This window comes from Oreochromis niloticus, linkage group LG3 (assembly GCF_001858045.2).
Source record: "Oreochromis niloticus isolate F11D_XX linkage group LG3, O_niloticus_UMD_NMBU, whole genome shotgun sequence".
NCBI classification, from domain to species: Eukaryota; Metazoa; Chordata; class Actinopteri; order Cichliformes; family Cichlidae; genus Oreochromis; species Oreochromis niloticus.
This window is the reverse complement of record NC_031967.2, coordinates 22,021,751-22,044,176: the sequence shown is the minus strand read 5'-3', so window position 1 is coordinate 22,044,176 and position 22,426 is coordinate 22,021,751. Positions and strand designations below refer to the sequence as shown.

At 41.8% G+C, this 22,426-nt stretch overlaps 1 protein-coding gene across 3 annotated transcripts in view; it reads right to left on the bottom strand.

Annotated features, from left to right (window-relative positions):
- The window catches only part of svep1 (sushi, von Willebrand factor type A, EGF and pentraxin domain containing 1), a 110,867-nt gene that overhangs the window by 30,667 nt on the left and 57,774 nt on the right, over positions 1-22,426 (bottom strand). For all 3 annotated transcript variants that reach the window (XM_019353588.2, XM_005453112.4, XM_019353579.2), the window contains 7 exons: positions 18,154-18,312; positions 16,049-16,228; positions 13,141-13,320; positions 10,526-10,720; positions 4,695-4,813; positions 4,210-4,339; positions 2,986-3,093 (listed from right to left, as the gene is read on the bottom strand). In XM_019353588.2, the coding sequence (XP_019209133.1) occupies positions 2,986-3,093; positions 4,210-4,339; positions 4,695-4,813; positions 10,526-10,720; positions 13,141-13,320; positions 16,049-16,228; positions 18,154-18,312 (1,071 nt within the window). The remainder of the gene's footprint in view (positions 1-2,985; positions 3,094-4,209; positions 4,340-4,694; positions 4,814-10,525; positions 10,721-13,140; positions 13,321-16,048; positions 16,229-18,153; positions 18,313-22,426) is intronic.

Sequence of the window (22,426 nt, the reverse complement as noted above, 5' to 3'; positions counted from 1 at the left end):
ACGCAAATGTATCCATGATTTAATATTTTTGGTCTAACAGTATTTTCTATTTTTCCCCTTTATACCTGCTGTTGGGAACTTATTTTTCCAAGTTTAAAAGTCTTCATTTCTTATCCGAAGTTACTCTGGTTTTCCTGCAGAGGGCACTCTAAGCCTTAGTTTATATTCCAGGACTAAATGAGTCACTCTCTATGAACCATAGCTGTTAGGTTAAACATAGGAATAGTGTGTCTGGGCATCACGTGGCAGCAGAAAAAAAAAATCCAGGTCTGGGAATTGAAAAGGAAAAAAATTGCAAGTGATGGATAGAGCACTGGGAGAGGCTGCTGTGATGAGCGGAGTGTATGAGTGTGTTGGTGTTTAGGCTGACACAAAGGTTGTGGACAAAGAACAATGAAACATCTGCACCAAGTGTGAGAGACACAGACGGGATTAAGGAGGAGGGAAAAGTGAGGGATCAACCTTTCGTTTAACTCCGATCCATCTCCTTTATTAACAGTAGCAGCACCGTTCCAACAGGGCTGACACATGTCTGGCCTGCTGGAGTCTCCCCTTATATTTAGCCTAAGTGTGTGTGTGTGTGTGTGTGTGTGTGTGTGTGTGTGTGTGTGTGTGTGTGTGTTTGTATGTACATGTCTCCAGAGTCATGACTATATATAGAGCTGGCATCAGGGTGTGGGCCTGGAAAAACAAAACACTGACGTCGAAGCAGCCCCAGGCTGACGTCGTGTGGACCTGAAGCAGCCGCAGTAGCCTGTTATTACAGTGTGTGTGTGTGTGTGTGGGGGGGTGTGTGTGTGTGTGTGTTTGATGGGGGTGCACCTCTGCAGGCAGGTGGAGAATGATCACTTTGGGGCTTTGGTGAGCGAGATGTTAATTTTGGGGCCTGTGTTTGTGTCTGAATTTGTGAACACACACACACACACGTAATCACTGTTAGTGTTATTTATGTGCAGAGTCGGTGCATTACATGAGCCCGGCTGCGGGCTGGAGCCCGGAGAAGTCTGGTTTGTTGTCTGTCACCACCCCAGCTGTTTGGGTACAGTCGGAGCGCCAGGACAAATTCACCAGCTCTACGATATTTAGTCTATCTGGCAAAGCGACCTTCATACAAACTTTTATAGCATTCAGATTTGGTTGTGTATTGAGTCCAGGAGTCGCCAGTTACAGCTTTATGGCCTGTCAAAACACCCTTGAAGAACGTTTCAATGTTGAATTTATTGCTCTGTGGTCCAGTTTGAGTTTTAAAGAAACACGGCTGCAAAAAAAAAGTTCGATAAAGAGCAGACACAACGTGCCTTTTTCATTTCGGCAAGTTATTAAATCACAAATTCACAAAATACATAACATGTTGAAGATGAAACCCTGCATTCAAATAATTCTGTGCTCTGTAATCATCGCAGTACATGTTTAATTTATCTCATCCTTCACGATATTATTCTAAATGAAAAAAAAAAGTTAATCCAAAGTGAAGATATATTTGCAAATTAAGTCAAAGTTAGGAAATTCTCACATTAACCAGTAAAAAGAAGTACCTGCATGTACTTTTTACTCACTTCATCTTCCCAGTAAGCCCACTAAGCACCGTCACTGCTACTGTACAAACTATTCTGCCTTCCCTCTCTCTCTTAGGTTAAGATGTCTGTTTATTTCTGTGGCTCCTGGGTTTTGGTTTTCCACAAAAGGGGATAGAAAACTGGCTCCTGACATCTTCCTGCAAACCTCATAGCCTTTTCTCAAGGTTGCCCTTCCTTAAAAACGGCTTCATGACACCCACAATTCGACTGAGACCATTCCTGATGAGGCTTCAGTGAACAGCAGATGGATCAACTGAAGGTCCAGATGTGCCCGTCAGGTCCCGTGTCAGGTTTTTACTGGAATTTTTCCTATTTCCTATCGTTCACCTGCTGTGGATAATTTATTTTAGGCCTGACGCTTTTCAGTTTCGAGAAAACCCCCCCAAAAAGCTCAGACGTTTTTGTTTATAAAATAGCCAAAAATAACAAAACTCTTCTGTTAACTAATGTAATTAAGAAAGCTTGCCTAGCTATATGCAAACCAATCATGCTTGCGTGCATACTTTTCCCCCTAAAGAGTCATTCTGAGCCAAGGAAAACCCCACACATCCCAGTGTAATATTTACATTTCATTTATGTAATTGGGCTCTCTGTCTCTACTTTTTGCACTTGTGTAATGTTCAAGGTCACATTTATGCAAAAATACAGAACATTTTTCTTGCAATCGGATCCCATAATGTTTTCTAGGTTTACATTTACACTGTCTTAGAGAGGATTTGGTTAAGAGCAGCTCCAGAAAATGTGAGTGATTAGTCTCGAGTCACCACAGAACCACAATCACGGTAGAACTTTGATTTTTTTATGCCAATGAACAACACTTCTGAGCACTGTCACTTAGGTGAAGTCCTAATACTCTAAATTAAACAGATATTTTTCTAGTGGGTGTACTGCTAGAGCGTCAGCTTCACCTAGACAGTGATTAATGTCTTAACATAACAACTACAATCACTCTGATTAAAAAAAACAAAAAACCCCACAAACATAATGAACTGACAACTAAGTAAGACTCGAGTACTGCATTTGCTCACACAATTATCCAGACTGTGTGAAAAATGGGTGGAATGAGCACGCATTCCCACAGAAGGACTTTTTTCATAGCAATAACACCTGCTTCTCTCCACTGTCTCCATCTGTTTTCACATTAATGATATTCGCAGACGCTGTAACAGCTTCATCTGTCCGCTAGGCCCATTCTCTCTCTAAACACAGACGCGCTAATGAGGCGACGTCAGTTACAGTTCGTCCTCTATGTCCAGTGTCCTTCACTGTTATTCGCAGAACCTTCTTTTTCCAATCTCCCAGAGGAAAAGATCCTGTTTAGCCATCACAGACTGAGACAGAGGGTGGAGCAGAGTGGAACAGAGCTGCAAAAGAATAAACGGTCTAAAGAGGGAGCGTCCAGACATACCTGAGTTGTCGGAAAACTGCGGGACTTCCCAGTCGACTGCCGTCTCTGTGTTCGTGGCCTGGATCGCGGGCGGTGACCTGCACCTGTCAATGACCGGGGGCTCCGTATCTGGAGACAGACAGAAAGTATGTGCGCAGACAGAGAAAACTTGTTAAAGTCACATTTCTGAACGCCAGTCACTATAAATAGAATAAGTCAGGCCACAAACTCAATAATATTTAGGTAAAAAGGCAAAAAAAAAAACCGTTGGGGAGCCGAGTGCAACTCTGTCATCTGACTTTCTCGATGCAGCAGCAGCAGAGCGTGTCAGAGGGCACGAGCTGAACACATGTCTCTAATAAAAACCCACAACTTTCCACCAACATAATAACATATGGAAATGTTCACAGCTACCATGCTTGGGGTTTTTCCCCCCTGACTGCAGTGATTACTGAGTGGCTGACATGGGACACCCCTGTTATTCACTCTCAACAGCAGTGTTTGGCACCTGCTGGAGCAGAACTTACTGCTAAGTTAGTCAATTAAAATCTCTGAAAGTGCTTCAGTGAAATGACTGAAACGAGCTGCAGTAAGCAGATGGAGTAACAAACCGGTGGTAAAGTGTCCTAACTGAGAGGTGACGAGTTTGGACCCTAAAAGACACTCACTACCTTTACGCCTTTAACTACCTCCCACTGTATCAGTATATTTATCCACTAATTACTCATCGTTCTTCTTCCACTTATCCCACTCAGAGTAACCTGGGAACTTGAGCCTTTTCCAACTGTGATGGAGTCACAACGTAGGGACCCTCTAATGCGTTTACTATCAGGTCATATGTCAGCCCGCCCACTTCATGTTACCAGCAGTTATTTCGCCCATAGTTGCTTGAAGTTGCCAATCATATTCACTTTTTATAGACAACCATTCACACCTACAGTACGACCAGTTTACAATCACCAGTTAAACTAACACGCATGTGTTTGGACTGCGGGAGGAAGCCGGAGTACCCGGAGACAACTCACACAAGCACGGAGCATGCAAACCCTGCTTACTGAAAAAAAGGTACTTTTTATAATTTATGTTATTCTGTATAGGACAGGAACAGTTGTCCAAACACAACATAAACGCTGTGTGACCGAATTCTCTGTCCCCCCCACCCGCCCTCGCTCTCTGTAATCTGCCACAGGCCACATGCAGCATCCATTGTTTGGTTTTATGTGGTCCCCAGAAGGATGAGCTCACCGATGACGGTGACTGTAAAGGAGCAGTTGGCCTGATTTCCAGAGCGGTCTGTAGCAAAGTATGTGATGGTTTCCTTTCCAATGGGGAAAAGCTGTGGAGGACTATAGACTGGCTTTGCCTGGACCACCACCTGGAGGAGTGAGAGACAACAAAATGTGAAGAAGAAGAAGAAGAAGAGACTCAAACTGCTTTCAAAGCAGGAAGCTGAAAGCTGATTAAACTAGAAGAGATTTACTTTTGTGCAAATTAATTGAGAATTTTACAAAACAGCTATGTAATTTATCCTACCACATAAAGTAAACCCCAGAATGTCACATGCCATGTATGCAGTAAATACTGTACTTTAGCTCATGCTTGTGCCCTCTTATCATATGTTGCAGGTTTATTGTGGATACAACAAACTTTTGTATCATTGCCCCATAATCATCGAGCTATTCTGGTATTAAGTGGCATCTAATTGACTGTTTTTTTCTCAAATATCTAACCTCTTCTTTAGAGTTGTCCGTGGCATTTGGGACGTTCCAGCTGACGATGGCCGTGCCGCGGCGCTCAACTGTCCCTGCAACAATGTTGTCGGGGCACTGTAGCCACGGTGGCTCAGTATCTAACAAGACACAGGAGAAAAAAAAAAAGGCGGAGAAGAAGAAGAGAATGAAATTGGATTCAACTATTGCAGATGTTCCTTCATCATAACCCGTAGACATTGACCTCAACCTGCTTCTCATTATCGCTGACAGAGCAGGCGTGTGATGTCATATTGCCCCCAACAGCTTAAAACATAACAAGCCAGTTTGTCATTGTTGATAAGCAATCAAAGAGAGAGTGAGAGAGCACCACTGCTGGTCCTCCAGCAACACTAGACCTCGCTCTTAGATTGAGTCTGTGCAGTCCAAGTGAAGACAGGGAATAAAAAGCTCCAGATGCACTCTTTCTTACTTTTTACTCCAGCTCAACATTCCCCTCATCACTCCCAGCACATCAACATGCATCAAGCTCAACTGAAATAGCTGATAGTTCTTAGTTAGATGTATTGCAGTCTAGAGGTATTGATTGATAATAGTGGTATCTAAATATGAATGATTCACTCCCTCGAACTGCCTGATTAAGACTCCAGCCGAGTGACAACTACCTGCACCTGAAAAACACTGTTATCCTGTTACTTACACTTCAACATCCACCAACATACCTGCTACTCCCCCCAAACATTCAAAGTACGTACAAAGAGTAATAACCAATTTTTTACGTAAATACATCTAAAGGTAGCGTTGACATGAAATTCTTACCAGATGTTGATAACAACCCATCCAACCGACACATGCACATAAATCAAGCCATAGATGTCCATAAATTATATCATGTGTAATAATGAGAAATGACACAGGGAAAAAGTCCTGAACACATGAAAAAAGGAAGGTGCAAAAAGCCATTGAAAGCCATGATACCAGCTGAAATCTACCCATAATTAAAAAGCAATTCTGCCACTTAGTGCAAATTAATATCAGCTAAAAAACAGAGTCTCATTTCCAACGTGTCACCTCAAACATCTCATGATGGGTAAAACCCGTGAGTGCTTTCAAGACCTTCACAACCTGAGTGTGAGAGTGTTGCAAAACATACTGATGGTGTTGGTTATAGAAGAATTTCTAAACTACTTAAGGTTCCAGTGAGCACTGTTTGGATTATAATCCGGAAAGAACATAATTTCCCCATTTACCAGCCACGACCTGATACTCTCTGCAAGATCAGAAGAGTTGTCCAGGATCCAAGGACTACTTGTGGGGAGCTACAGAAAGACCTTCCAGCAGTTATAATTGTTTCAAAGTAAACAATAAGTAATTCACTCAGCCGCCATCGTTTGTATGCTCACCATGCAAGACTCCATTGCTGAAGAAAAAGCCTGGTGAACCAAGTTTGAAGTTTGTGATTAGGTATAATATTATGACCACCTGGTCCTCCATTTGCTTCCACAACAGCCCTGACCTGGCGAGGCTTGGACTCCATTAGACCCCTGAAGGTGTGCTGTGGTATCTGGCACCATCCTTTACATCCTATAAGTTGTGAGGTGGATCAAACTTATGTGTCCAGCAGATCCCACAATGCCTGATTGGGCTGAGATCTAAGGAATTTGGAGGCCAAGCCAACACCTCAAACTTGTTGTGCTCCTCAAACCGTTTCTGAACCATTTTTCCTTTGTGGCAGGACATCATCCTGCTGAAAGAGCCATCAGTGAGTACTGTTTCTATGAAAGGGTGTGCATGGCCTGCAACAATCCATCATCATCAGACTAGATCTCCTTCCATTCTTCTATGGTCCAGTTCTGATGCTCTGTGTATTCTCACACCTTTCTATTTGAACCACATTGAACAATTCCAGCAATTTGAGCTACAGTAGCTCGTCTGTTGGATCAGACCACACGGGTCAGCCTTTACTCGATGTGAATCAATGAGCCTTGGCTGCACATGACCCTGTCACTGGTTCACCACCGTTCCTTCCTTGGAACACTTCTGTTAGTGATCACTGCCGACCAGGAACACCCCAGAAAGCTGCAGTTTTGTAGATGCTCTGAACCAGTTACCTAGCCATCACAATTTGGTCTTTGCAAAACTCAATCAAACCCTTACGGTTGCCCATTTTTCCTGCTTCTAACACATCGACTTTGACAACAAAATGTACACTTGCCCCCTAATATATATGCCATGATGCCATGATGGAGAGATAATGAGTGTTATTCACTTCACCTGTTGGTATTTATTCCAGCATCTTTGCACTCTGCACCACTGCACCTATAAATATAAATATGCCACACATATTGTCTATTCGGTTATGTATACTGAGAACAAAAAAAGCCAAATTCTTTGTATGTATGCTACACATATGTGGCCAATGAAGCTGATTCTGATCATGAAATCATGAATCAGTAATCTGATATTGTGACAGACTGAAATGCTTATATGTTTTTACAACTGTATGAAGAGAGCCAAGGAAAAAAAAGGTATGTTTTTGTTTTGCAATCTAAGCTCGTATGATTTGTTGTTTATGTGAGTATTGTAGCACTCTCCAAACACCTCACAGTGCGGAGGTAGATAAAAGTCAGAAAGGCTTTGAACAAAACCAGCTTTTGGTTATAAAAGTTAACTAAATCAATAAAGAAAGTTTCCGGCTGCTGGCCAATTTTTTGTTTTCTCTACTCAGTCTGTTTGTACTTTGATTGTTTGAAGGAAAAAACGACAATTCCAAGAAAATTATAGCCCTCTCTGAACAAATTAGCTAGAGTTATGTTGGTTTTTGAATCCAATGGTAAAAAGCAGCTGCAGCAGCCTGGGCGACTATCTGTGAAGACAGCGCCATACAACTACGACTCAAATGCCTGTGCCACTTAGAGCTGGTGTTCGCTATGGTTCAATAATTTATCAAATATAAAACAAACCTCATTTTAAGTGTCTGTCAAACATTTGAAAAACCTAGCTTTTAAAAGCTATCTGCACAAAGTTTTTACTTTGATTATAATAATCTTTTCCCTTGGATAATGCACAAAAACGCCCATTGTTCCAGCAGGAAACAGCTAGGCACTGTCAGGATGAAGTTTGGAAAAAACTCTTCACCAGTCCACCTGCTTGGCTGTCGGAGCCACCGTGACCCTTGGATGAAACATTTTCTTCCTTTGTCTCATTCTCCATACAGCATGTTGTAATAATGAGAAGCCAGCACAGTTTCAGCTGAACTCAGTTCAAGCCTGCAGCAAACGAGCTCAGCCTCCAAGAGCTGATTTCTCCCATCGATCGGCGGTGGTCATGCCTGTTGCGTTATGCAACAGAGCTGCTCCCATCTGGACCCGATGACCCATCCACTTAGGCATCCATCTCCGTTAAACACTAACACACTTGAGCTCAGATCGGATCCCTTCATCTTTATAACAAGGGAAACATATTTCACTCTGGGTGTCATCAACATGAAGTGAGGGGAGAGAAAGGCCAGAAGCTTTCGTCGAGCACTCTCATCTTTGTAACAACTTTTCTCTTTTCCTTGCGCTCCCCTCGTTATGTGCCGCCCATATTGCAGCTCTCCTTCTTGATTCTTTCCAGCTAATTTACATTTTCTTTTCTTTTTTTAAATATCTTTTTTCCCCTCCCTCCAGCCCATTTGTGTCTGACAGTATCAGAAAAACTCATCTTCTCTCTGCCATGTCATTATAAAACACCTACAGATGACTCATCTTCCCCTCTCACCTCCCCGTCCGCCTTACCTCTCCCCTCATTTTCATCTTTATGGCACCTCTTCCTCTCCTTAATGACACAAGTTCCTTCATTAGCAAACTTTCTCCATGAGGAAATGAGGGTATTGAGGACATTTGGGGTGGGGTGGGGGGCAGAGAGCAGTTCTGCACCACCTGTTTCACCTGCAAGGCATCTGGAGTACTGCAGTCTGTTATAATGATCTCCAGAGCCCAGTCTGAGCTGAGGGGATAGACTCGAAAGCTCGGACATGGTATGGTTTGAGTTAGTGACCCGAGGTCTGCTTTAAGGGGGGGATTAGCATCATTCTCGCCTTTGGAAGAGCAGAGAAAAAATAACAGAATGGAAAAATTCCGACTCCAAGTTTCCTCTTGTTTTTCTTTTCATATCATCCTCTTTCTCCATTTATTCTCTATCTTCATGTTTCACTCTTAACAGCACCTCTATTTCTGAACTGCAAATATAGCTCCCTGTTAAAAGATCCCACGCATTCTTGCCATAGAAAATCAACTTTTGACCGCATTTATCACATACGACACGCAAAACTACCAAAAAAATTTGGCAGTCAGATGCAGCAGTGATTTCAAGTCAGGTTTCTAATAATGCTGTATCTTGTTTTTCACAGGAATGAAATGGTCTTAAACAGAAAATCTTAATCATGAGGCCTCGGGGGTGTTTGTGTATTACTCAGTATTGGATGGAGAAATGCAAAATGCTTTTCTCTTCTTCCCAACTTTATCGCTAAATAATCACCTGCTAATTTTAACCTCACACAAAATGACAAAATGGATCCAAAACATTCTGCTACCCTAGCCATAAAGCTTATTTCAGCTGCTCCCATATTCACAAAGGGTCATCACAGCAGATGGTTTTGCATATTTGATTTGGCAAATGTTTATGCCAGATTCCCATCCTGACATAACTGGGAACCATAGCTTATTTAAATTTGGGCAATCTCACCTTCAAGGTCTTCTCTTTGTGTGCCCTTGGACTGTTTTCAGCTTAGCTTCAAGGAATTTCTGTTTTGACAAATTGCACTTTGGGATCTGGGATTTCACCTTTGCAAAGTTAGCAACAAGTAACTTCTCTGTCAAACTGCCTGAAGTTTCACTGGCTATGATAGCTGGGTCTAGACCTACCATACAATTTCTTCAGGGAAAAACCAACTGTATCTGTCTATCTATTATGCAGGAATTCTTCAACCACAGAAATACACTCTTCACTTCTCACCTGCCCTTCTCATCATATCATTTGACAGCAGGAGATCCTGCAAGAATCAGGAATGCACAAGTGATCCAAGCAGGAATCAAAAACAGCTAAAGTGGTACAAAAGTGATAAATCTTAAGGATAGATATGCTAAATTTAAATCAGATATGTTTTTTAAAATTTTAATTGGCAGAGATGCAGAACATTTTGATCACACTTTGGTGTACAGACATGATCCTTCTGCATCTTAGAAAGACAGCAAATTTCTGTATTTTCAAAACTACTCCTTTACCCAGTCAGGTCTGTAAGTATCTGGATGTGGCCTCCATTTCTTCAGACCTCATTGAGAGTCCTAGCAAAGTGGGAATCTAAGTTTATTATGTGCTTAGATTGTCATGGATTATCGAGGGAGCAGACCTGACCTGGCCAATTGTCCAATTACTTTTTAGCCTGTGAAAATGGGGGACTGTGTATAAAAAATCCTTAAAAAGAACAAATCCAAAACAAACACTTTTTTAAGCCCTGGAATCAAATCTGAAAGTCTGCACTTCAATTGCATCTTGATTGTTTGATATCTTGACTCCACTGTGGCGGCAAAACTCCAAAAATACTTCTGGACCTGACCATACATGCCCTTCTTCTACTCCAAAGTCATGTGGAGAAAGAAAATGATCACACCTAACTGTAAACTCCATCATTCAACCTCCAGAGCTTCAAGCAGAGGGGTCTTGGCCTCTGTATTTTTGACTTCCTTGTTACAACTGTAGAGACAATTTACAGCCACTGCAGCTTTGACCTCTGGCCTGACCTCAGTCCTGCAGAAAGGAAAGATCGATTCCCTCTTTAGGAAAACATACACACACACACACAGAGTTACCTGTGCAGACAGCTTTATAGACATTGGCTGTCCAGTTCCCAGAGCTCAGGCATACCGCCTTCCTGTTCCCCTGGAGACTGTAACCTGGACGACAGTTGAGGAGGCAAACGAAGCCTGGAGACACTGCTCTTCTCCCACAGGCAGGAGGGGACAAAAAGATGTTCTTCAGAGTCACGATGGGAGGGCAACGCACCTCTGGGTGGGAAAGATCAAGACACAGATTATTAATCTGTTTCTCGTTTGTTATTAAAAGTAGCTGAAAAGATTTCCTTATAAAGATAAAACTGGGAAAACACTGAACAAAAGAGCGGAAAAAAAAATAGACTTGGAAGATCTCGACCGTGTTTCCTGTGTGTTAACCGAATGTGATAAAATCTTCCTCTGAGCTGGCTCCACCATAAACGCCAACAATAAAGCTATTCCCGGCCGCTGTGTATCAAAAACTGGCACGGAAATGACAAACATTTGGTCGGAAATCAACTTAAGAAAGCGCTGACCGCAGGGCTCGTACACAGGAGGCCTTTCAAGCATTTTTGGAGGCCAGTGTGGCTTTTTTCTTGATGACGGATAGATCGTTTTCATTCTCTCCCTCGCCAAATCTCAGTTTCATTGGCTCGAGCTGTAGCTGCTTTGCAGGGAAAGCTCACTCCGAGGGATATTTGACATCGGGGATTACAATCGGATGAAAAAAAAAAAAAAATCTATTTCAGCATCCTCTCAGGGCAGCCGAGCTGATCCTCTTCCACCACAGAGCAAACAAACACTAAAACAAACCAACGGCAGCCCGCAGAGTCCTCTTAGTTGTGCTAAAGTCTGCAGGAAAATGCAGAGATGGCCAAACAAACAAGCAGCGGCTCACTCAGTGCAGAGATTGGAGTTATTGATAAAGGGATGGAGAGAGTTTTTCGGAAGCAGATGGCTCAGGCGTTTTTAAATAGTGCGTCTAGCTGGTTGGTTGGAAGTGAGTCAGTGCCGGCCGGAGATTTGTGGCCAAACGCTCTCACACTGTCCCTTTTTTGTGTGTTCGTGTGCATGACCTGGGTGCTCTCTGTGGTGGGCACGAGTGTGTGCGACTATTTTGACTTAACTATCAGTTTTGGAGTGCGTGGGTAATTTTGTGTTGTGTATATGTGGTAACTGTAGCTTTGCTGTGAGAAAGCAGATGTGTCTTGTGCCATGGCGGGTCTCTGCGCAAACACGCCCCATATGTTTAACCGCTGTATATGCGTGTTTACATACGCTTGTAAACTACACCGTTTTTTCATAGAAACCCAAATCGGGGCCATTTGTTTGATAGATTGACTTTGTGTTTTTTCAGCCAGACACGTTTCAGTAAGCAGAAGCAAAACAAATCATGCGAGCGCTCACTTGAATGATAGTCATGCTGCAAGACATATTTACTGTCAGAGAGGACTGCTGTGTATCTGAGTGAAAGCAAGGCTGGGAAGATTTATTATGGAAAACAATGCTAATTCAATAACTGCATGAATAAATCGGATTTAACTCCACAGATGAGGGAATACCAAGACTTTGACTGAAGACATGGAAAGATGTGGCTGTAATAGATGAATTCTCTTGGATACGACGTGAAGAGGGTTATTAAACTGGGATTGAATTATTTTTAGCCCAAAATGGGGAAAATACAGAATGTGCCACTTTGTTAAAGTCCTGGAATAAAACAGTTGGTGCCAAAAACAAGACCCGCCTCACTCGAGCACACAAAAATAACTGAACAGGCAGCAGGTTATGTCTAAGCAGCAACATCCATGGCTGAAAAATTAAGCCAATGAAAAAAGTGCCAAAAAAAACTCGTGTTCCTCATGTGTCCATCACAAATACGCAGGTTTACACCCTGATGATAATACAAAATGACTCTTCGTGGCAGCTGGGGAGGAGTTTAATTTCTATAACTCACCAGCTTAAAATGTAAATAAAAACTGAATGCAAAGAGTTTTATTTCCATTTTAAGATGTGACAACTTTTGATCATTAGTGTATTTGTATTGTTTGTACTGCCAGTGATTAAAAGTCTTCAAAGATTTATGCTAATGAATATTATTCTGAAATTATTCCACCATTTGTAAACACAGTTCTTTTGAATATTTCCTTCTCTAAGATGTTCTTTGTAATATCCAGTCACATTACTGACCTGTTAACAGTTAACCTAATTATTTGGAAGGCACTTTATGTCTTTTTAAATGGGTTAAAACTCACTTGATTTCACTGAACCAGACCTCTCGACCACGCTTGATAACATTAACGGTATACTGCAAGTTTGAGCTGAAAACGTAGCACTACAGCACCAAAAAACCAAGATGCTGGCAGATGAATCAGTAAACCCGAAGGTTCAAAAACAGCAGTCCATAAATCAGAAGCTACCCTTTAACTTTCTCAATGCATCATCACAACCAGCTGTGGGGCATTTTTAATTTTTTATTCTTGCAGTGAATGTGGAGTCATGTTTTGTAATCATATGTTGCTTTCAGATATGAGGTTTAGAAAAGTCACTGATATAGCAAAACGAGCAAATTAAACCCACGACAGCATGAAGCCGAGTTTCTCCATCTCACTAGGACACGGTGTGAGATAGTGGCTGACAGTGGAGTGAAAGCTTACCCACACACCGAGGTTGGGGCCCACTCCATTGGTAGTTTGCCTGGCAGGTGAGTTTGGAGTCTCCCTCTAATCTGTAGCCCCGATCACAGCCCACCTGACACTCCACCCTGTAGGAGGCAAAGCTGCTGCTGCAACTCAGGAAGCCGTGCTGGGGCAGGGACAGGTGCGGGCAGGAGCGTACTGCAAAGATAGGAGAAAATAAACAGAAGAACCCAAACCAACAAAACAGAAAAACAAAATCTGCTTTATTTATTATTATATTCAGCTGGATCTGGATCTTCTGTTGCTTGGGTTTATTTTGCCACTTCTATCTGTTTAATAGGATTTAATTTCCTGTTGAGCCACAGAGGGAACGAAAGGTTCAGAAAAATAGGAAGTGTGGCCTCGAATAATGACAAACAGTGACAAACACTGTACATTTCAAGATAACTTAAACACAAAATATTTGGTTATTTTGTTTGCTGTAACTGTTAAACACCCACACCGTGCAGAGGAGAAGAAGGCAGCAATAAAACTGCAGGGATGTACAGCAGTATGTATTTGCTATAAACTGTGACCTACGATTTAACCCAAAGTGTGAAAGTCCCCAATGAAATAAGCAAAGAAAATCCTGGTGTGTGTGTGTCTGTTCTGAGTTATGCTGAGGTCTAGAAAAGGGTGTGTAGCGTGTTATTTCTCATCACCATCCATAGACAGACAGGCAGTTCAGAGTAGACCCCCCCATCTCCCCCAGGGCTTAACTAGCTGGGAGGTCCAGCAGTATGTGGTAAAGACTAGACTCAGAGTAACACATACAAGCAGACATATGCACACACACATAGGAAACATATACCCAAAGCCACATACTATAAATCTTCAACACACACCCTTTAGTATTCAGTGTCTTGGTATTTGTATGAGTCACGCTGCTGCTGCTGCCTTTCTGTTAAAACTGGCACTTTCCTCATTAATCTTTTGACCTTTCCAGCTCTCTCTTCTCTGCTTTCTTTCCGTTCTGCTTCCTTCCGCACAATCTTCATCTTCTTTCTTCATCCATGAGCAAACTCTCTTTAATTGAATCCTCCCCTACTTTTCTTCCTCTCAACATCTGGCCTGGCAGAAAAGCAGTAGTCTCCCAGTAAACGTTGATTCCTCTTTCAGTCTAAACACATATGATCTCAATCTATGCCGAGAGAGCTTTACGTGCTAACACACAGCGACTCTGACTTTTAGGAAACTCGAAGCAAATCAGTACAAGAGATCAAGACACGTCTTACATCTGGCTAAACTGATTTAGGGCTACATAAATGTTTATAAATGCTGGCGGGTGTCAGAGGCGAGGCGATGCTTTGATTAGGGTTTAATGAGGAATGATATGAGATATGGTGTGGAAGAACCTGCTGTGATCAATCACAAAAGCTTCAGTGTTTTATTGTAATAACTATGCACCCTGAGTGCTGTATGATGAAATATGTAAAGCACATTTAGCTGCGACTATATCAGAACAGAGTAGCATAATACCACCATGCATTAACACTACAATCAATCAAGAAGCAGACTAATCAAAAAGCCTTAAACGATGAAAAGATCACTACAAAAATCTTTTTAATAGCCCATCTGACTTCAACGTTCGACTACTGTAATTTAGCCTCACTGTTTACTTTTCTTTTCAGTTTTTGAGATATGGTGGGACATTAGGGTGCAGAGAAAAAGCTAGACTAAATACTGGCTGGGTGATATTTAAAATAAATCCACAAACGCACACACAAATGAACACTGCAAAAAAATACCGTACGTATATCATCGTGCCTGCTTTAAATGGGCTTGTGTTTGTAATGGCATGGTGTTATATGTCAGTAATTTATTAAAGGCCTCTCGCTTAAAGCACCATATTACTTAATAATATAACGGGAACCTATTACGCTTGCTTCCAGCTGCATATTTTTATTCTTGGACTCGAATGGAAAAGGTCTGCATGAATCACAGTTCTTATGGCGCAGTCACACTAGAGCAAAAATATGACGGCCACCTCTGTGTGACTAGGAAAAAATCGGTGGCTCACCAGTGACGCCGTTACATTTTTTGCTCTCTGAGAATCATTGAATATACTTGCAGCAACCAACTGGTTGCCCAGAAGCTGTTTGTGGAAACCCTCAAACTGAAGGCGGCTACTTTTGATGGCAAGGTGATTGCTCATGTTGTCTGATGGGAGGCAACCTGCCTCCAAACAACTTCACTCTGACTCAAGTGGATTGTGTTCAGTCTGCATCAATGTGCACAACTTTGCAGGTTAAACTGCCTCCCAGTCTGCAGTAACTGCAACTCTATTTATGGAGGAATTTCTGTTTTAGATCTGTAAGCTTTAGTTTTAGAGTTGATGTGATCTGTTTGATTAGGATTTCTGTGCATGTAGATCACAGATAAGTTCTGGTGATTCTAAATTGCCCATAGACGAGTAGTTGGGAGAGTAGCCCATAGCGCATAGTCGTTTATCTCTATGTGTTAGCCCTGCGACAGACTGGCGACCTGTCCAGGGTGTACCCTGCCTCTCGCCCTATGGCAGCTAGGATAGGCTCCACCCCCACCTCAACCCTGAACTGGATAAGAGGAATGAAATGAATGATGGCTGGACGGCCAAAATGAGAAAAAAACTGTGAAACTGAATATCTGAAGCCTGAACTTTTGGTTCACAGACATGTACTTGGGCACGTATGACAGAAACAAAGAAAAACCATTTAATCAATCAATCAGCCAATAGTTGTTTTAAAAGAAAATTAAAAGCTTCTTAAATATGCTGATTTTCACAGCTGTGTATATTGCTCAGCTGAAAGTCTTGAGGGATGTTTCATCAACAAACGTTTCATTGTGTGACGATGGCTCCCGTCATGATCATCATTGTAATATTACATGCATCAGGCTTTCTCCTCACCTCTGCAGCTGGCCGGTGTCCCTGACCAGGTGCCGTCAGCCTGGCAGAGTCTGATGCCGGTTCCCTGGAGGTCAAAACCGGGCTGGCATCGCACACCACAGGCCGCGTCAAAGTGGTTGTTACATACATTCTGGACAAAAAAGCCATATTCTGGGGGCAACAGCGCTGGACAATGTATCACTGAGGAGAGGAGAGAAGAGGAGAGGAGAGGAGAGGAGAGGAGAGGAGAGGAGAGGAGAGGAGGGGAGAGTGAATTTCAGATTAAAGCTAACAAACAAACTGATCCACTATGACACAGAAAGTTGATTTTGTTGATGAAAACTGAATAAAAAAGCATTTAAGCAGAAAATTACAGCATGCCAACCTTCAACACCCTATTTTCTCTTTCTGCCTGAGAAAGTAGAAAGCAGTGCATGAATGTGGTGATTAATGGAGCTCAATGTGTTCAGATGAACTGCTGTTTGGAAATCACTGGCTCATTCTTCGAGGAATGGGAGGACTGGCAAAATTACTGGAAAGCGATCTAGATACATGATGCTGTCATCCCATACTTCTGAGGAATATCTTGTCTTTTTTGTTCCAGTTAATTCACCAGATTATCACTTTATTTACTGCCCTGCATGTTTTTCACCACTATTCCTCAAAGCCATTGCAGGCCACAAATTCCTACTTTACGAAACATCTTCTGTGTTAGGAAGCATGTTTATACACATGTTTTAAAATGTGTGTTCGCCGCCATTACAAATCACCACACAGCTGGAGCACTGCTTGCCTCCACTAACTTACATGTTGGGGACAGAATGAGAGCAGGCCAGGACGCTCAAGAGACTTTCAATCTAAAGAGTTTTTGTCCTGCTTAAATAAAGGCTGACAGAACTGTACCAGCTGCCTGTCCTGAGCACGGCTGTCCTGAATACAGTTAGAAAGATGTTTCATGTCTCATCTGAGAGGTTTCCTCAGTTCTAATAGCTGTTGGGAAGCTCCAGGTATTTAACCTCTAACGACTGCAGCTGAGTACCTGTGACGTGGCTGTTTGTTTTCCTATATGCAGGAGACAAGTATAGGAGGCTTAAACAGAGGAGAGGAAAAGATACAAAGAGGCAAACTGGGAAAAAGCAGGACACTTGTTGGAAAACTATGGAAGCTTGTTTTGGCCACAAATTTCAAGTTAGGTTTTTTTTTTTTTTTTATTTCAACCCCCGTCAGAATTGTTTCATTTTTTATTTTTAAAAAGGCAGAAACAAGCTTCCAGAGGAAAATGGGTTGGCTAATATGGGAAATAAAACTGATAAGAACATCGGGAGGACAAACAGATGATCTGAAAAAAGGCAGGAATGAGACACAGGCACAATAAAAAATGGCAAAAACAACTTTAAAAGGAAAACAGGAAGTAACCGAAAGACAAATAAGTCCCACTGGAACATGAGAAGTAATTAAAGCATGATGCGGAGAGAGGAGACCACAGAAGGATGAAATTTTATTAAAAAACACTGAAAACTCATACACAACACAGGCTTCATGATACCTATTTTGTAGACAAATAAGATAGGATAGACTTTGTCCCTGAGAGCATATTCATCCTCTGCACCAAGGGATCAGATCAAATCTTTTAGATGAAACCTGGTGCGATCACAGTGGGGTTCGTACCCACCAATAACCCCTTATGATGCTTGAAACAAACAGATAAATGTTTTGCCTTCTTGTTTTTGAAGCTTCACTCACACACACAACTTACTGCAGTTTTATATTGTATCATTAAAGCTCAGTGAACCTGTCATAATCTATGGTTCGCCTATGCAGATTAAGCAAAACATTCAAAACAATTATAATGCAAGAATATTAAAATAATAGATGGTCTTGTACTAGAAGCTGTGGTTCAGGTGGCTGAACAGGAACAGTGCAAGTGGGGATTTTTGCATGTGAATGTATTTGCTCATGCAAACAGCTTAATTAAAAACAGTGTTCTTAAAGCTAGAAAACACTAAAACCTCTCAATATTTTAGCAACACTAAAATATTAAAGCTTTCAGAAAGGCAACACAGAAGAGACCATCATCCTGTTTCACACGTATCCACTTTCTTATTTAACGCATCGGATGCTTTTACCTTGGCAGGTCATGCCTATTGGCGTATAGCCCGGCTTGCAGACACAGTCATTGGGGGAGGTGCTGCCAGGCTGGGAGGTGTGCTGGGCGTCAGGGCAGGGCAGGCAGGTGCTCACACCTCCCGGTGTTCCCTCTGGTTTATAAGTTCCAGGTGGGCATGCTGTTAAGATGAGAGATACTGCAGTTAAAAAAACAAATCCCTTCTTAATTTAAACACAAGTAAGACACAAAGAGACATCTGGTAGGAAAAACTGGACGACGGGCGTGTACAAAAATGAAAGTTTTGCTGAAATGAAAAACTGTCTGACGACTGCAAGACATCGAAAAGCTTCACGGACAGAACTGAAAAACAGCTTCACAGATTTATGAGCAGACTTTGATCATTTTCATGTCTGGACATGTAGCAGTGGAAAATCTGGCAAATATGACAAAATGATTCTTCTGGCTAGGTAAAAAAGAAGAGTCCAGCTCAAAGTTAATTATTCCAGGCAGGGAAAACTGTTTTGTGGCACTGAACACCATCTTCATTACAAAGAAATGCAACAATCAAAGGAAGCTTTATGAGCATCTAAAACCAGTTATGCACATGGGAAACATTAGAAAATCCTTTTTGATCACCTGCACTCATTCACAGGATGCAGTGTGTTTTCTATTAGCATCACCTGAGTCGGATCAGGTCACAGCACGCTGTGAGGCTGAATGACGAGAAGAGGGTGGGGTCGAATGAACGTCTTTAAACCTTCTTTTATTCATAAATCAACTTCTGAAAACAGTTGCAGTGAAAATGAATCAAAATAAAGCTACTTTCTCATTTGGGTTGTCATAAAGAGCAGATTACCTGATTAATGACATAATTCGCTGTAATGTTTGAACTGATGTAATCTGCAATGACCTCATAAGTCTCTGATGTTTAACTGCTTGAAATTACCTCTAAAAATCAGATTATGATTATTTGAATTATGCTGTTACTGGAGACAAGGACTCTTACCAGCTGTTATCTTGGTACTTTCTCACAAGCGATTATCTGAGCCAGCAATTCCCATAATTCACTGTGATTACTGGTGTATTTTGCAGTAGACCAAATGAAATGTTTTATTTTTGTTCCTCTGTATTCACTGTGATGGAAGCTGCAGTCATGTGACCTTTGAAGATCTTTTCAGTCATTTAAGATTGTACACAATTTACCATCACGTCCTTTGGTAGAGTCAGGAAAACACTCCCAGGATTAACTGCAGAAGTAACATTAACTAACTTGTAAAATCAAACTTAGCGTTAGAGCAGGTAGACCCTGAAGTCAGGCTCAGCCACAGTCCCACAGATCAGCTGATCTCAGTGCCAGCCCACATTAGCTGATGGCTCAGCCTTCTCTACATCAGAACAGCAAATCTCTTACAGCGCACAGGTCTAGTTGGTTTATTACCATTAATCCTAAGCCTACACTACAGCAATATATAATATTTGCTCTTAAAAAAGAAGATCTCTGACGTCTCGACAATAAGCTGACAAAAAAGTAACTGAAATGTTTCAAAAACTCTTTATATTTTTAACAAAATATCTAAATATTTTTGAGTTGTCAGACTCCAAAACACGAGGTTAGGGGGAAAACAGATGATTATTTCCCTCATGGTTACATCACTGCTCCCAAATTGTCTGCTTAATATCTGAAGCACTAATTTTAACCTGAATAATTTTCATTGTATCAGCTTCTTAATAAATATATTTGAAACAATACCGTCATGTCATGTCATGTGCTGGTTTCATTTCAAATATATGTTGAGACAGAGGTTCAGTGATTGGTTTGTCAACCATGCGGCAACCATCAGTTGCTAGGGAAAAAATGTGTCCCAGACTGGTTGGCAAGTGGTTGTGGAAGGTTGCTGCACTGAAAAGCTCCTTGTGTTAGCTTTGGTCACTAGCAGTTTACCTGTAGTTTGTGACACCAAGTTGGACTTCCCAACTTTTGCCAATTACTCGCTAAGCGGCAGTAAAGCTGTGAAGAGTGCGATCTGGAAACGAAGACCATTCGGTTTCAGAGTAAAAGCTGTACTTTTGAAATGTGTTGGCAATAATAAGACACAGGTTTCACTTTGGAGGTGAACGCTCTGTTTTTAGCCAGTGTTTTCAGACAATTTCGCATCTTCTGCACAAATTATGGGTGATTACGGCAATCTGGTAGGAACTAAAGCAATGACAAGGAGGCTTTTGATGCACCACTCTCTTTGCGACTGACTTCACCCAGCAACCACTCGCCATCTAGTTGGAGAAGAGCGTCCCCTAGCACTGACTCACCTCTGGGCCTGTGTAAATAAGGACTACAAGAATAAACCTTTTTCTTTTTTCACTACAGCGGTCCTGACTAAACTATAATCATCATCGACAATCTCTACATAATCACACCCACACTTCCATGAATTACTTATGAATAACTCTTAGTGTTTAAGTGAGATTGCTGTTACAAGCTGAAAGAGTCGCAAAGATTCATATCGAGAAAAGACCAAATTATTGGAGTTAATTTGTTAATATGTAACAGTTGTCATTTCATTCCTGGCTGCTGCACAGTTACAAACGTCACGGTCTATTCAAGCGCTTCCAAAAGTTGTTTGCGTTAATTGGAAAAACAAATCCACAACACTGACGGCAGCCAAATCACAACAGGCTCCAGAGAGGAGGGAGTTTCAGACGGTTTAATTTGGTGCCATGTGTTTAAAACGAGAAAAATCATAAAGTCTCTAGATCCACACCCACACACATCGTTTAAACACGTTTAATACATTTTTAAAAAATACATCCACGTGGGATATCTGATGGGATTGAAAACCCTTTAATGTTAGCACCAAGACTAATTATGAGCTTTAGTACTATTTTAAATAGAAATGACAGCAGTGGGAGCAGTAAAGAGGTCTCCGGCTTTGGTAAAGAGAGACATTTAGCGAGCAGGTTTAATTATAAAGTGCAACAGAGAATCGACAGTACTAATACTCTTCACAACTCATTTACTCGCTGCTAAGCCAGAGGCCAGGTGTGACTTTCCACTGCTGAGCCAGTGCCAGCCTGGCCTCTCCCGACACTCGCTCCCTCCTCCTCGGCTGCTGCAGGTCAGCCAGGAGATGTTAACCGACTGTAAAGCAGGCACCGGCTGCTGGCACTGAAACACACCCAGTAACCCACATCAAAACATACACACACACACACACACTCACAGAAAAACCATGTGGCATACCTGCCCTGGTGCAGACAGCATGCGTCTGCTGCTCTCGCTTGATAACAAAAGCAGCTGATGCGTCTTCTCCTCGGTGTGTTTTTGAAACTCCGAGGAGGCATCTTACATAAGACGTAACGACAGCTGAAAGTGTCCCCTCTGTGCGAGTCCTCGGGAATCTGTTTTACGGCTTCATTTAAGGTTTACAGGAAGCCTAGTTATTTTTAATGTGAATAATAATTCACCCAGTGTGCAACAGTGGAAATACTGTATCTGAAAAATATAAAATTTCAGTTCCTGGCAGGATGCATGTGCTGGCAGGTAGAAATGCAGACACATACATGATTACTGTACACACACACACACACACACACACACACACAGTGTATAAGAAGCCCAAACTTAGCTTCTGGCTTTTAAAATTGGGATGAAGGCGAGAGGGATAGACAGCAAAGGATATATGATGAAAGAACAAGCAGCTGTGACTCCTAAATAAAATGCTTTAAAAGTGGAAAGTTAACACACAGAAAACTTTGCAAATTTCCTTTCAAATGCATCAGAGCTCCAAAAAGCAGACCCCATATGGATACTAATTGTATTCGGATCCTGCTGAATTGCACAGCAGCCAAAAAATCTCATTTTGGGTCCGTCTGCTTATTGCCTATGGCTGTGAAGTAAACTCTGGTGCACTGTACCCTTCATTTAGAGAGGAAGTGAACCGTCAGCAGCCAGATGACCATGAAACAGAAAGATCCCGCTGTGTTGGGACTGGGCTGTAACCATGTGGAGGGACGGCAGCTGGTCAAAGAAAACTACTGTACCCAGTAATGATCTAAGGAAGGAGAAGAGACGGTCTCTGATCTGAGGCCGCTTATGTGAAGTTAGAGCAATGTTTGACTAATAATGAAGAGAAATACCCAGTAATAATATATGTATTTAAAACGAGCAGCTGTCTGAGTCTAATGGTGTCATGGTACGCAAGGGAGAAATATTACTTTAATAAAGGATGTTGTGAGACAGCCAAACAAATTACAAGAAAACAGGGAGATAAGATAAACAGCCTTTATCGAAATGG